At 34.9% G+C, this 16,440-nt stretch overlaps 3 protein-coding genes across 3 annotated transcripts; 1 reads left to right on the forward strand and 2 right to left on the reverse strand.

Moving 5' to 3' along the window:
• Positions 1 to 387: 387 nt before the first annotated feature.
• Positions 388 to 1,770, reverse strand: LOC143535399 (uncharacterized). Its single transcript, XM_077029663.1, has 4 exons — positions 1,720 to 1,770; positions 1,603 to 1,629; positions 1,409 to 1,471; positions 388 to 486 (listed from the first exon to the last, which is right to left on the reverse strand). Exons 1-4 carry the CDS (start codon positions 1,756 to 1,758, stop codon positions 388 to 390), a joined length of 228 nt encoding a protein of 75 aa, XP_076885778.1. The 5' UTR covers positions 1,759 to 1,770.
• A 3,139-nt stretch (positions 1,771 to 4,909) lies between these two features.
• On the forward strand, positions 4,910 to 7,905 carry LOC143535400 (glutamate receptor 2.8-like). Its single transcript, XM_077029664.1, has 4 exons — positions 4,910 to 6,454; positions 6,537 to 6,846; positions 6,931 to 7,337; positions 7,420 to 7,905. Exons 1-4 carry the CDS (start codon positions 4,910 to 4,912, stop codon positions 7,903 to 7,905), a joined length of 2,748 nt encoding a protein of 915 aa, XP_076885779.1.
• A 63-nt stretch (positions 7,906 to 7,968) lies between these two features.
• On the reverse strand, positions 7,969 to 14,728 carry LOC143535370 (exocyst complex component EXO84B-like). Its single transcript, XM_077029648.1, has 7 exons — positions 14,517 to 14,728; positions 12,675 to 12,772; positions 11,495 to 12,542; positions 10,899 to 11,414; positions 10,624 to 10,812; positions 8,423 to 8,559; positions 7,969 to 8,329 (listed from the first exon to the last, which is right to left on the reverse strand). Exons 1-7 carry the CDS (start codon positions 14,676 to 14,678, stop codon positions 8,167 to 8,169), a joined length of 2,313 nt encoding a protein of 770 aa, XP_076885763.1. The 5' UTR covers positions 14,679 to 14,728; the 3' UTR covers positions 7,969 to 8,166.
• Positions 14,729 to 16,440: the final 1,712 nt, after the last annotated feature.

Here is a 16,440-nt window from a genome sequence, read left to right on the forward strand (position 1 = left end):
GTTCTTACCATGAGTTTATGTCCAGCTGAGGTAGCCAAAGTATTCATACAAAACCTTTAAAATAGGCGGTGATATGGTTTTTGTTTTTTAACCCATTAAAGACTACCTAATTAGAGCAAGTTGCGTTTTATACAGTCTCATCGACTGGTTAGCAGGGAGGCGATGAGGCCTGGTAACGGGTTTACAAAGTTATAAGCAAAAACAAAAGGCAGCTTCTCGATAAAATTTGCTCATATCCAAAAGTTGTGTGCTTACAAACCTAAAACATCAATGCAATCTAAAACATTTCTCACAAAAATCCCTAATTAACATTTCATCAAAACAATGTTTAACATAAGTTGCAAATCTTCTTTTCAGAATCTATCATCCGCATGCAAATGCTCCTTGTTACTTTCCGCTGAACACGAGAAACGAAAGAGTGGTCTTCTTCTTTATGCTGACTTCCTCAGCCTCATCAAGAACCAAATTCATATACTCGTCAAACCCCTAAATCAAATCAATAGCACGTTATACTTAAATTAAAAATGGATAATATGGCTGTCACAGTAATAGTCATGTGCCATGTGACATGTCTTCTGTTAAAACAACAAATTCTGTATTGTGCACACACACTCGTCTTTGAATCTCTTTTTTTGGTTAAAAAAACACGTTTCTCAAAGAATAAATTAAAACATGAGAGACTAGGAAACAAAAGTATCCATGACAACTAGAGCAAACACCAACATTCAACTCACAAGGGCAATATTTTCAACCTCACCGGTTATCGAACTGGTAGCCTTATCGGTCCACTAGCCTGACCGGTTTCAAAAACCTAATGGCATCATGAATAGGTGGAAAAAAAATTGTATAAATTTGCAATGTTAACAAAGTATGAAGCATATAATAAACAAAATTTGGAGCTTCCAGTGGTGAATCTCATTTAAGGAGAAAAAATTTGAAAACTTGATCCAACCACCCGGCCCAGTTCCACAGATCCAATCTGTAACTGGCTGATTGAAACAAAACCGGACCGCCTGTTCTTGGTCCAGCCGGCCAGTTCGAATCTGAAAACAATTGACTACACGGTAAGCATTCATTCCCGAAAGAAACAAAATTTTAAAAACAAAAGGCATACTTCGACTGTTGCCTTGTTGATTATCATCCATAAGTTGATTTGTAAAGTTACTGCAAGTTTGTATTCATTTTATTCTAATCCTAGCATCTGGTAGAAAGCAAAATACAATCAAAAGCATCAAGTTTACATAAACTTCAAAGAAAAGAAAGACCTTTTGACACCATGTATTCCCTCACAATCACAATTAAAGCATAGTTCTATTTCAATTTAGGGCTTAGCAACAAAATATCCCAAAAACCTAAAAAACATACAATTGGCCTAAAGAATAAAGACTAAACAAATGAAATCACTTACAATAATGCGGCCTTCGATCCTCAAATCCTTCTGCTCAAACAGCCATATCTGTATACGAGCTTTCTGTACCGTAAACAAAACCATAAATTACACAAACAAATCATCCAACAAAATTGCAATAACAATAACAATAATAATAATAATTTAGTATTAATAATAATAATAACAATATAAGTCGTAAGAATAATACTTACACTCTGTAGAAACCTAAATATGAGATTCTGCAAGCAACAAAAACAACGAAAATATTGAAATTGAATGAGTAAAAAAATTAGGGCAAAACTGAAATTGAATCAGTGAGAAATACATACGATTGGTTGCGTCATGATCCTCTGGACTTTGGTAGCCATGGCTGCTGGTGGTTGTGGTGTTCAGGCTCGTCTTCTTCGATGGATTGATAACGCAGCAGATGAAACCCTAGGTATATTATTAGTAGAATAGAGCTCGTATAGTGGAAGTCGTCGATGAAAACGCCCTTTTATTATATAAGATTTGGCTCGGCTTGTGAATAGTTATTAGTTGACTCGGCCTAGACTTGTTTATTAATTACTTTTTTAAATGGCTTTAGTGTAAGTAATTTTTAACGGACTATGAATACCGGAAGGCTTTCGACGTATATATTACTCATCTTATTCGGGTTAAAATCCTAGAATAGTGATGTTTTCTTCTACTAATGGTATAAATTTGTTGGAATAGAACATGAATCCCTAAGTGGTTCACGTAATATGCTTACCACATGCATGATTCGAATCCTGGTAGTCTGTTTATTATTTATTAATTAATTTTTATATATTTATAACTATATATATTATACTTATAATATGTAAGACTATATATATTATTTAGTTATATTAGCATAATTTGATAAATGATATTAAAAATTATACAAATAAAAAACATCTTTAGCATAGTGAACCAACTTGAGCTCACTAAGTGAGGCTCAAGATCATTTATTATGCAAACATATTTTTAGGTTTGAGCTTGCTTATGCTCGAGATTCAAACTTTTAATAATTTGATCATGAGTAGGTTACTCATTTAGTAAATTAAGCTTATATGAGACTCGTTTACATATATTTAAATGTTGTAAAATGTAAAAACTCATTACACATGGGCTCTTGAGAGTTGATCCATGAAAATCGGGTAGCACAATTAAGTTGATCCACAAGGCCCTCTCTGAAAATTTAAATACATCGGCCGAGCCGAAATAAAAGGGCCTATAAGCCCTAACGAATAGCGAAAAATATAAACTAATTTTTTTAAACAACATTAACGCTATAACAATAAACACAACAAAATTATAGTTTGAGCCCGATAGCTTAAATGAATTATGGATATAAAGAGGTATTGAGCCCAATATATAATAAGATAATTGAAAAAAATAATAATATATAAAAAAAATTGGCCTACGAAATTACGGGTCTCCGCTAGTTGTCCAGCTCGCACTATGCCTGGGCCGGCCCTGCTTATGACACTGAGTAGAGATTTCTTGTGACCAAGCTTCGATGTGAGAATAACTATCCATTTAATGTAAACAAAAGTTGATTAAGAAAATATAACATTTCACATTTGGTGAAGATGAGTATTTATGCTTATTTTTGAGAATGAAATGGTATTTATAACATTACGATGAATACGTCAAGGCACATATCAATACTCTGACTTGTACCTAGTTTTGAAATTAATAGTATATTATTTACTCAACTCGTAAAATACGTTATGATTCCAGAAGACATGTTCAAATACAATTTATTTGCAAGGTCTTGTCGTTTGCCCTTTTTCAAGATTATAAATGAGAACACCTTAATCACTAATAACTTAATAATGGTCATGAGTAAAGACTAGTTAGCATTCAAAGTGTATTTAATGTTTTAAGTATTCTATTATATATACATGGAGATACTCGAATGAGAACTAAAAAATGTCAAATGAGATTATGAGAACTAAAAAATATAAAGAACTGTGAAAATGACATAATACATTTGTACTTGCCGCTTTGATTGTGATACATAAGACGTTTACGTAACCGCTACGTTTCTCTCTCTCTCTCTATTTTGATTTATTTTAATGCATTCTCTGCAAGTGTATTTAATGTTTGAAGGCCCTAGAATGATGCCATGTAGAGACCCTATAATGATGTCATGCGAAAATTATTGTTTGCTTTAATAGTATAGTAAGATACAGAGAGACCAGAGAGATGCTCAAATGAGAACTAAAAAAATGTGAAGATCTGTGAAAATGACATAAAACACTTGTACTTATTGCTTTGATTGTGATACATAAGACGGTTACGTAGCCGCTACGTTTTCTTTCTCTCTCACACTATTTTGATTTATTTTAATACATTCTCTACAAGTGCATTATGTGTTTCTTACAGTTTTTAACATACACAAGGTACAAATGTTTCTCAACCTACAAAGCATATGAAACAACTACAGCACGACACATGTTGTTGGGCGAGAGATAAATTTGTTTCCGCCATAATCACGGACAAATATAACATAATTATGCACACTAGAAATAATTATGCAGATATATGTTACTCAATACGTACGAATATTATGTGACGTGTATAAAAAAACTACGCAACATATATATATTACGTGACATTTGTCAATACTTACGCAAATATGTTTATAATTACCCAAATACATATAATAACGCATAGATATAACTATACGCATCATACATACAATACACTGACGTCTTTTTTAGAAAATAGATTTTTAAAAAACATAAGAATACAATACTCAAATTAAAAGGAATAAAATTTTCAATTTTATGATAGAAATCTTTAAAACAATGAAGTATATACAAGTTATTTGTGTTTAAAGAATGTTAAATAACAAACATTCTTCAAGTTGATCAACCGGTTGAGAAGGCAGTCAAATCAGGGCTGGAAATCGAAACCAAAATTTGGTTGGGGGTTGTGTCGAGGCCGATTAATCAATTGGGTGGAGACGGAGACGATGAGCAGAGGATGTTGAAATATGTTGAGGGTTTGTTTTTACTTTTTTATATTTGCTTATTAAATTTTAACAATAAGTGTAAAAGTAGTTCCACACGATTTAACTGGAAAAACTTACGCCCGTCCACACTAGGGAGCAGGAGCATTACCCATAATAAACTAATTTACTCATACATACAAGTATATAACTTTTCGAAGCACCGTGAAATCTGAGTAAATCAAGGAGACGATACGTGTAATTAACTCTTTTTTTTTTTTTATGATATTATTATCTGAAACTATAATCCTATGTGAACCTATTCATTTTTCTTATTTGAACCAATCAAATGAACAGTTTTCGTACTTGTAGCTTGAAAGTCGTTATGTGATCAAAATTCTAAAATTCAAACAAAGAACTAGTAAAAGTTGACCCAAACACTCCTTATCATATTGGCTTCAACTTGAAGCCCAACTTCACACACTCAACTACAAGTTTCTTATTTATTTATTACTTTTTTATTTCTAACTTCATATATGAAGAATACACGTCATCGTATGCTGATCTTAATGGCCCTGATTAGCTTCATATGGGCCATTGATTGTAAACCAAAAAGAGAAGTAAGAATAGGAGTGATTCTAAATATGGATACCAGCATTGGTAAGATGAGCAACACTTGCATTGCGATGGCGATACACGATTTCTATGAAAAACATAACACTTCGACGACGGTAATCCGCCCTCATTTGCGTGATGCCAAGCAAGACGACACTCAAGCAGCTTCGGCAGCCGTCGACCTCTTGAAAAACGTTCAAGTGGCAGCGATTCTAGGACCCACAACATCCTCACAAGCCGATTTTGTAATCAGTATTGGTGACAAGTCTAAGGTTCCTGTAATCTCTCCTGCAACAAGCCCGTCTCTTTCCCCGAAAGATAACATGTATTTCGTTCGGTCTGCACACGGTTCGGACTCTCAGCTCGAACCTACAGCGGAGTTGATCAGATACTTTAACTGGAGCGAGGTCGTGTTTGCTTATGAAGATGATGAGTATGTAAGAGGCCTCGTTCCTTATTTCTCCGATGCCATGGTGAATATCGGTACGAAAGTTATGTATCAAGTCAGTGTGCATCCTTTGGATTCAGATGAGTGGATCCTAGGAGAACTCTACAAGCTAAAGACGATGCAGACTCGGGTTTTCGTCGTGCATGTGTTACCGGATTTGGCTTCACGGTTTTTCAACAAAGTAAATGAAGCTGGGATGATGGAAGAAGGGTATGTTTGGATCATAACTGAAGTGCTCACGAGTCGTTTGCATTCGTTGGATCATATGGTTCTAGACTCGATGCATGGAGTACTAGGAGTGAAGTCGTATATCCCGAGGTCCAACGAGTTAATTGATTTTCAGAAAAGATGGAAACGGGAATTCCGGGCCAGCAATCTTGACGATGGCGAGACGGTATTAGACATGTTCGGGATATGGTGGTATGATACCGTTTATGGTCTAGCTATGGCGTTGGAGAAGGTCGGGAATGTAACAGATACTGCTTTTACACGAAAACGAGACCCTCTTACCGATCTGGATGCCATTGGAACCTTGGAAATGGGTACGACGCTCATTCCATGGATCCGAAACTTAACCTTCAAAGGGCTGAGTGGTGATTACAGTATCATTGACGGACAATTACAGTCTTCGGTGTACCAAATAGTGAACATAATAGAAACCCGGGAGAACCCGATCGGGTTTTGGTCCCGTGAAAATGGCATCTCAAAGAAGCTAAACCATGAAATGAAGGGACTCCGGGCCATCACATGGCCCGGTGACAGTCATGCCATCCCAAAAGGCTGGGAGATCCCTACCAGCAACAAGCACATGTTAAAGATCGGGGTTCCAGCAAAAGGTTCGTTTGCCCATTTTGTCGATTCCTATACTGACCCTGAAACCAAGCAAGTTAAGGTGACGGGTTTCTGTGTGGATGTTTTTAACGCAGTCATTGACGCATTGCCTTACGCTGTCAAGCATGAATACATACCTTTTGTCACATCAGATGGCGAGAGGCCTGCAGGAAGCTATAATGATCTGATTCAGAATCTCTCCATGGGGGTAATCAAATAAGAAAGATCATTTGCATGCGTATTACTTAAGATGATTTGTTGCGGTTTCTAATGTCTTAATAATGTAACAGAGATACGACGCGGTGGTCGGTGATGTTACGATACTTGCATATCGGTGGGATTATGTAGACTTCACATTTCCATACACAGAGGCTGGTGTTTCATTGATAGTTCCATTCGTAGATGAAAGAAAAAGTGCATGGATCTTTGCGAGACCCATAGAAGCATCTCTTTGGATAACAACCTGCGCGTTTTTCATATACACAGGATTCGTGGTATGGGTTCTGGAGCATCGTGTAAACAAAGAGTTTCGTGGGCCCGCTCATCAACAAGTTGGAATGATCTTCTGGTTTTCATTCTCCACGCTCGTGTATGCACACAGTAAGTGCGTACTTATACACACATGCGCTGATACGCCTGAGAGCTTGACCTTCCCATCTTACTAATTTGCTTGTGTGCATGCAGGGGAGAAGTTGATAAGCAACTTATCAAGATTTGTGGTGATTGTTTGGGTGTTTGTGGTGCTGGTGCTGACCTCTAGCTATACAGCAAGCTTGACATCTATGTTAACTGTAGAACGGCTTCGACCCACGCACACCGATATCAATCAGATCATGAGAAATGGAGAATCAGTAGGATACCAAAAGGGTTCCTTCATTGTGGACATCTTAAAAAGTTTTGGTTTCGATGATAGCAAGTTGAAAGGCTACAGTACCTTTGAGGAGTATGACATGGCCCTACAAGCGGGAAGTCAAAATGGAGGCGTTTCCGCCATTATGGATGAGCTCCCTTATATTAGGCTCTTTTTGGCTACATACTGTAACAAGTATACCACGACTAGTTTCACCTACAAAACCGCAGGCTTCGGTTTTGTAAGTGTCAATCTATTCGTTCTATTTAAGGATTTTAATTCATACCTTTTGAGCTTTGATGGTTATTATATTGTGCATACAGGCGTTTCCAAAAGGGTCTCCACTGCTTCATGATGTTTCTAAGGCGGTGCTGCAAGTGACAGAAGAGAAAGCTATGAATATTAGCAGCCAATGGTTTGTAGAATCAGCCAATTGTGCACAGCAGAATGGAGCTAAAGTGGACTCCGGCAGGCTCATGCTGGAAAGCTTCAAGGGGCTTTTCCTCATTGCTGGGGTATCATCAACCTCGGCTCTCCTGCTTTTCGTCTTCACATTTTTGTATCAAAATAGACAAATATTGGTGTCACGAGATCCAGTTAGCCGGAAGCTTGCTGTTATGGCAAAAACATTTGATGTGTTTGATGATGAATCCAGAAAGACAGGTCCAGAGGCAGCAGCAGCAGCTGAAGAATTCAACAACAATGGTAGCCTAGGAACTCATGATGAAGGGTTTTCAACTGCTGAGCCTCGGATTCCTGTTAATGACACGACACATGTTTTAGAAATTACAGCCAGCCAAATATGTTAATCATGCAAACCTTACATTTTTTTGCATCAAGTCAAATACAAACAGAAGATGCAACACACTTATTATTAAAGAATACAAACTCAAAAGGTGAAAAAGAGAGATTTACAGAGAGAATTACTGAAGTTTTGAGAGGATATCTAACGCAATGATAACAAGAGAATATAGGCAAAGCACAAAATGAAATAATATTCTAGAAAAATAAATAAAATTCTATGATTACAAAAGAAACATGTTGCAGATTCCAGAGGGGAATCAATTGGCTTACGAACTGCCATGAGATCTGATTGATGATATTGATTGTGCCGAGACAGAAGCAGTTGGGCTGCTTAGATCTCGTTCCCCATTGGCTAATCTTGGCTTCCCGCTCAACCTATCCATTGCTTCTTGGCATATATCACCGAACCACTCATCCTCAGGAAGTACACTGCCACAAAAGATTAAATAGATATGATACAAATGTAAACTATCAATTTAGTATTTCAAAGATATTTGATAATGCGAAGCAATTTTCACTAACCTGTATGGATCCAATCCTGTAACAGAAAAGGCTGCAAGTGCTTTGTTTATGATCTCGTTTACGACACGGTTTAAATTTCGAGATAAGTAACGCCCTTGTGAAGCAAAAGAAATGACAAACTTCATATCCAGATAAAACTGCAAGTTTGCAAGGTGGAAACAGTCGAATAAAATACACCAGTGCAGCAAGAAGAAACATGAATTAGATAACTTGGTATATAACTAGAACTGGTATAAATTAAACAAATAAACCGGTTATTTTTTATACTTTCGGTATTTGTTACATGCTAAAGAGTTAATTAAAAAGAGAGAGAAGTAAAGAAAATTATTTAATAATAAAAAAATATCATATATAAAATAGCATATATTAAGGTACTAATCTATTTACTCTAATAAAAGACTATCACTTTTGCCACTTGTCAATCTCATAGCTCTCCTCATATTTTTTTTCAACTAATTTTAATATATGGTCCTTATCTTTTAAGCCATTTCAATACATGAATTCAATATTTTTATTAAAATTAAATCTTAACCAATTCATTTATTAACATTAATTAATGTTGAAATAAGAAAATAAGGAAATATAAAAATTAAAATTGCAGGTCTGTTAAAATAAAAATTTTAAAGTCACGGGTAATTGCAAATAAAAAAAATAAAGGTGCATCATTGTCGAAAAATTTGGATTTGCATGGTAAACTACAAATTGTTTTTAAACTGAGATTCGAGCAGCAGTGCACAATTTTTTATATAAGATTAGTTTCAAATTTGGATTTAATAATTTTCTCATATGCATTAGAACTCAAGAAAATGTGTATTTTCTTAATTTTCTTCAACATTCTGTATTAATATTACAAACATAGAGAATACCTATTATATATATCTTGGTGTTTAGCATTAATTCATTGAAGTTGAATATTATAACTATAATCCATATGTATAACGATTTACTATATGAAGTATTTGTCATTCTGTAAGGGTACATATGAAATTAATCCTTTATTTATATGATTTTTTGTGTAGTATAAAATGTTTTAGCAATAAAAAGATCAATATTTAGTTTTCAATATTTTCTTCTATAACCCAGACCAAAATGCTTTATAAACATATATTTTATGACTTGATTTATACTTTTTTTTAACTAATAACACGGGATTCAAATTTAAGCATTTCTAATATAATATTTTCAACTACTGTAAATAAGAATAACTACCTTCACTTTATGCAAATTTAAATCTTATAATATTTTGATAACTCACTGTTATTTGAACATGGGTTTAAGGTTAGTATGCTTTTGTCATTTTCCTTGCAATTACATTTCATATGAAATGAAACAAATCATTATGTTATAGTTTCTCGGTTTTATATGTTGCTTGATTATACAATTGTTAATTGTAAAATATAAAATCAATTAAAAATTTGTCATACACAGAATATTAATGTCAACACATTTATCATAAATTCTAAAGATTCTAAGGATGATTATATCAACAGCGTTTAGGTAATCTGGTTTTTGGGATAATCATGTTTTTTTGATAAACATGAGCTATTTGATCTCAAATGACATCATATTAATTGATTAAAAGGTATGATATTTTATGTGCATGAATTTTTTTTTATTTTTTTTTGTTAGTTTCATGGATACATTATCATTTATCTAGGGTTGGTATGTACTTGAAGAACCTTATTTGTCACACAAAAGAGTTATAAGCAGACCTATATGTTACCTTATCAAGAGTTACAAGTAGGCATGAACTAAAGATTTTGATTTTTGATAAACAATGTATACCGACTAATACAATCACAAATGTAATGTACAAGGAAGGTTTACTTATTTGTAACATATTTGTGTAATCTTAATTATGTAATTTCTGTAATTTTAATGTAAATTGTAATTGTATTAACAATAAATGATCATTTTAATGATTGTATTTCACTTAATGGTTAAATTTAAAATTCAATTACCCGTGTAATACACGGGCCTCAAACTAGTTAATAAATATATAATAACAAACAATCAAATTTGTAAACAAAAATATATATTTTTATTGCTTTGTGGACCAAAAGCGTTTGGCAGTTGAGCCTAACAGCCCAGAGACAAGTGTGTTAAAATTTTGAATTGTAGGAACGATTTTCATAACTTTGACCAAACCACACAAGGACGAAAAATGTAAATAACCTCAAAACAAATAATGCCCCAATTACCTGTTGAAGGCCGAGTGGACCTAAAGGTGTTGGTCCTTCTTCAATACCATCCCAAAATGTTTGGTCTTCTGAGAGCCATAAGATAACAGTCTCTGTAAGCCTCATAAATAACATTGTTGAAAAGCGTTCCCTGCCAACAAACATTTCTGCTGCTATAGCAGACATCCTGTAAAGCTTCGCATATAGTTCCTGAAATCATAAGCTGAGAGTTAATTATATGTGCTAAGTATGACACTTGTAATAATAATCGGGGACAATGTTAGTTGCCCAAGTACCTGAAATATTGGAGAAGGGAACCATTCTATTTCCTCAATATTCCCATCCATGTTTATGTACATTTCAGTAGTTAAATGGCTATCACCATCTTCAGTAAAAATGAGATCTAAAGCATGTTGTCTGCAGAAGCTATCCTTCAATCTATCTACTATGCTTGCAAGACGTCTTTTCCATTCCCTTTGCTCTGGGTTTCGATTTTGCCGATCTGAAGGTCGCCTACGAGGGTCATCCTTGTAAATACCTTGAACTACAGGGGTAAGTTTCATGGCTGCACGAGGTAATAGTTCATCAGCTAATAAAGATGCATTCGCAAGCAATGTCATTTGCTGAGCTTCAGTTTCAGCCATCCTAACTATTTTATTCCCAGATCCTTCATAGTTTGCTTCTTCTTCCATGGACCCCGGGAGTGCTCTTATAAGCATACTAACGTATGAACTAAATACGTTAAACAATCCCTCCAACATTTTCCCTCCCAGTTGCATGGTCAACAGTGGTTCCACATCCTCAAAGAAATCCTATACAGTATGTGCAAATAATTTAAGTAAAACTTATAAAAAAGGATAATGTACTTATAATTAAAATATAAAATACTCACCTGGACCATTGAATTGAACCTTTGAGCACTGCTTGAGAGCTTAGGCTGATAAGCCGTTAAGGTATTAACAGAAGGTCTGCCAGACAGGCGTGTGACAGCTGGCGAAGAAGAAAGATCCCAATCATCAGCAGCAGCTAATGCAGCTGTACTTTCTTCAATTCGTTTTAAATTGGCATCGAGTGCTTGTTCAACACTAGGTCTAAAAAGCTTCAAAAGTACAGGGCAAAGTGTCAAACCACGAGCTTCCAACAAAGAACAATGCCCGAAAGCTATCTGAACACATTCAGCAGCAGCCCTTAATCCACCAGCAGCAGCAGATGAAGCTAACGCATGCCGTTTAACAAGAATAGCAAAGTCTTCAGTTTGCTTTGTAGCCCACATCACAAGCTCAGAGCTGTAAGACGGTTCCTTACCAAAAATAGCATTAGAATCAGTTGCTGTTTGAGTGATAACAGAAAACACCAGCTGTGAAATAGCTGCTGTGTATGCTCCACCATATGAAGTGCTTGAAGGACGAAGATTTTGCATGTTGGATTGAAGCCTTTGAGAATGTGCCTGGAGTAGTAAACTGTGGGCACGTGGGCCGTCTCCAAGTTTTTTAAGAGCAGTAATGGCTGCACGAAGCTCACCACCACGTGTTGTTGGTTGTGAAGCAGCATCTGCAAGCTGATTGGCTAATTTTTGCCGACACTCGGTTATAGCTGTTTCTAGAGATGCTAAAACTGCAGCTGTCAGTGAACCTTTTTCTTTTGCTTCAGAAGCTATACGCTCACCTTCATCAAGGGTGGCTAAAGCTTCCTCTACTCTTCTTTCAGCTAACAAAACATCAAGTGTGTCAGGGAACTCGATTAACCAATTATCTCGGTCTGAAGGATCTCTGTCCACGCCAGCAGATACACCGTTTGAGTATGAACCACTTGGAACAGCAATAGACAATTCTTCTACATGGACCCCATCAGCCAGACCGTGAATTAAGGTAGCCTGAGTAGATAGTAAGTTTCTTATTGATAGTAGCTCGCCTTCTAAATCGGATATCTCTTTTGATGTGCTGAATTAAAAAATAAATAAAATATTGGCCGTTACATAGACAAAACATAAGTACAAAACATATGGATAATTATACCAGACTTATAATATTGCTATTTAAATTCAATTTAGTAATTCTATGGAAGGGACCCACCGTATGAATGCTGTATAATTAGCATATACACTCCTTCTCATTTCCTCTGCAGAAGCTCTCTTCAGGTCCACAAGATATGAGCATAATTGCCTTATTTCCTGGTAAGTGGATGAGGTATATGTCAGTTCTATTGAGATAGATGCATCGTATACTGGATAATAAAGTTATGTAAACAATGTGCATGGTCTGCACTCATCTCCTCTGCTTCTTTTAGTATTATATTTATACCCTGTGCCATTTGTTCTTCGTTTTGTTTTGCTTATAGTACTTATAGACTTTATGTCACGTGTTTGTAGGATATGGCATGGTATAGAATCTGAACACGTGATTTAATGCATCATTATGGTACACGAATAAATACTTTAATGATGATTCGCTGTTAACTTATTTACCTTATATAAAAAAATATTTATGTATATTCATATGCCAGCTACATCTAGATTTTAGTATTTGTCGATTGACGGACCCAAACATGAAACACCCCATGCACACTCTAGTTTTCATCATTACTACCATTTCATGCGTGCAACTCGTGAACATATAAACGCTTGCCGAAGTATTATAATATACAGTTGTATTTTGACAAACAAATATCAAATTGTGTGTCAAATATCTGGCCTATGATGATCTAGCATGTGAGCACAACGTAAACATCAAATGCACAACCAGCATATTTACACATCACCAATCTTGAAAATAATTCAAATTTCTAAATCACATCATAATAAATACAATACCCTGCAATTCCTCAAAAATTATACATACAAATAGAATTAATATGACAGCATATGAAGATAATTCTAAATCAAACTAAACTTGAACTCTTGAAGATAATTCTAAATCACATCATAATCATCACAATACCTAATTCCTCACGCGTTACACCTAAAAACATAATTAATATTACAGGCTTACAGCATATGAAGATAATTCTAAATCGCATCATAATCAGTACAATACCTACAGTTCCTCACGCATTATACCTAAAACGAAATTAACCAGACAACGCATGAAGATAATTCCAAATCAAACTAAATTTGAAGATAATTCTAAATCACATCATAATCAATACAATACCGACAATTCCTCACACATTACTCCTAAAAACATAGATAATATGACAGCACATGAAGCTAATTCTAAATCAAACTAAACTTGAAGATAATTCTAAATCACATCATAACCAGTAAAATAATTCCTCACGCATTATACCTAAAAACAGAATTAATTGGACAGCATATGAAGATAATCCTGAATCAACTAAACTTGACGATAAATCTAGTTTCTAAATCACATCATAATCAGTACAACACATAACTACAATTCCTCGCACATTATAACTAAAAGCATAATTAACATGGCAGCATATGAAGATAATTCCTAAATCAAACTAAACTTGCACCTGATCTAACTCACATCATAATTATCACACACTATTCCTAAAATTATAATTAATGACAGCATATGAAGATAATCCTAAATCAAACTAAGCTTATAGATAATTCTAAATCACATCATAATCATTACAATACCTACAATTCCTCGCGCATTATACCTAAAAACATAATTAATATAACAGCATATAATTCTAATTCTAAATCACATCATAATCAATAGAACAACTACAATTCTCACGCATTATACCTAAAAGCATAATTAATACGACAGCATGTAATTCTAATTCTAAATCGCATCATAATCAATAGAACAACTACAATTCTCATGCATTATACCTAAAAACATAATCAATATGAACATAATTCTAAATCACACTATAATCAATACAATTCCTCACACATTAAACCTAAATACATAATTACGAAGCATTTTGCGAACACGTACCTTCTCATTCAACGAATTACACTTGGAATTAACAAACGCATCGGCGTCAAATTTATCCGACTTGAAGATATTGAGATTCTCCTCGAGCTTAGGTCCGGTTTCCTTCGAACTGCTCTTCACCGGACCGCCACCTCTAGACCTAGATGACACCTTGGAGACCATACCGGAGAGAGATCGAATGGACGATACCTAGGGCTTGAATTTGATTGATTGATTGATTACAGTAGGTCTAATGTAACAGACGGAGAATTGAATTGAAGAAATGAGTTGTTGAATATTAGATCTGAATTGGTATGGAAAGGATGATGAAGAATCAACGGCGGTTACAGCTATACGCCGGGTGGGTTAGTTGGTTTGACAGGCTTAGACGATTGTATCTGAATGTATGTTATTATTATTATTATTATTGTGTATTTTTTTTTATTTTTTTTTATGATTTATGATTACTTCTTTTCCATTATTGTTCAAGGTTGGATAAGACTTTACGAAGAAATAAAGCAACCAAGGTGTACTTATCTTATTTGTTTGATTCAAAGGTTACCAAATTTAAGTGTTTTAGAAATGTGTTTGTTTGTTTGTTTGTTTTTAATGTTAAAGCCTCACGATATGAAAATTGGATTTGGATAACTCTTAACCATAATTAATTTCAACGATAATAATATTGTATTGTCAGTGTGACGGATAACACTTTCGACTTTTACTTTGTTTGCTATGGACACGTACAATATAATGGGATGCCAATCGTTTTAAAACAATTTACAACATTGTGATTGTGATAAAAATGAATCGATTTTCGTTATGGATAGATGGAGTTACTTTCCTGCTATAGTGATACTGTTTTTGACAAAAAAAAGTTATAATTATCACTGATCATGTTTTCAATACGGACTTATTATTAGGATATTAGCTAACTCCATGTTTTGAATTATTAAATTCTTATTTATCTTAAAATGCATAATACTTTGTTGAGGACATTTGTAAAAGAATAATACCTTATACAATTACAAAAGACTTTTAAGTTTTGAGCAAGTTATTACGTATGAAAAAGAACGCGCATTTAAGAGCATTGGGAATGGAGCTTCATCCGACCAACCAAAATCAATTTGTAAAGCTAGAATCCTACCATCTTAGCTAACGCGAGACTAACCTACTTGGTAAAGCACATGCTTCCCGAAGAGGAGGTCTCAGGGGCATTTGATTCGTGGAATGTATTGGAATTGGAATTTACATTTACATGGAAAATGTAATTTGAGTTGGAATTGTTAAATTCCATTAAAAATTCATACTCTGTTTAGTTAAACATGTTGTTGAAAGAATTGGAATGAAAAAGACACCTAATAAGGCAAAATTGCCCTTTCAATTAAACAAATGTTACTAACTCATCCCTTTGAAAAGTCCATTTCTTGACCTGTAAACTCCGTTGATTGACTTGTTCTTCCGGCATCACCATCTCAAAATTGTGTAAGGAGAAATTCCATTGCTTTACATGTTGCTGATCGACAAAATTGCCATTTTATGTCTAAGCTTTCTATTTCTCTTTGAAGCCGCTGACCATCATCGCCGATAACCATCATCAAACACCACCACTGCCCCTCTCTTACTCACCACCTTTCGTCACTCCGTCAACCACCATCTTCGAATACCACAATCAATCAAAAATGATGAAGGAAAAAAAAGGGGTTGTGTCGGTTTAGATATGGCCGGAAAAACGCGGGTGTGACGACGACGCTTCGAATGGGGTTCCAGGAAACTTGGTTAAGATCTTGCCTAAACTGCGTTTGTGGTGGTGTTGGCCGGAGAAAATGCTGGTGACGGAATTCAAATTCTCACTTTATCCAACCAAGCAGGTCAAACAAAGGAATTCAAATTCCAATTCCTTTGAAATCCTCCAACCAAACATGCCATCAGATTCAAAACCAAACTG

This window comes from Bidens hawaiensis, unplaced genomic scaffold (genome assembly GCF_021521415.1).
Source record: "Bidens hawaiensis isolate Kalapana, Puna unplaced genomic scaffold, B.hawaiensis_p1.1 tig00010467_1, whole genome shotgun sequence".
NCBI lineage: Eukaryota > Viridiplantae > Streptophyta > Magnoliopsida > Asterales > Asteraceae > Bidens > Bidens hawaiensis.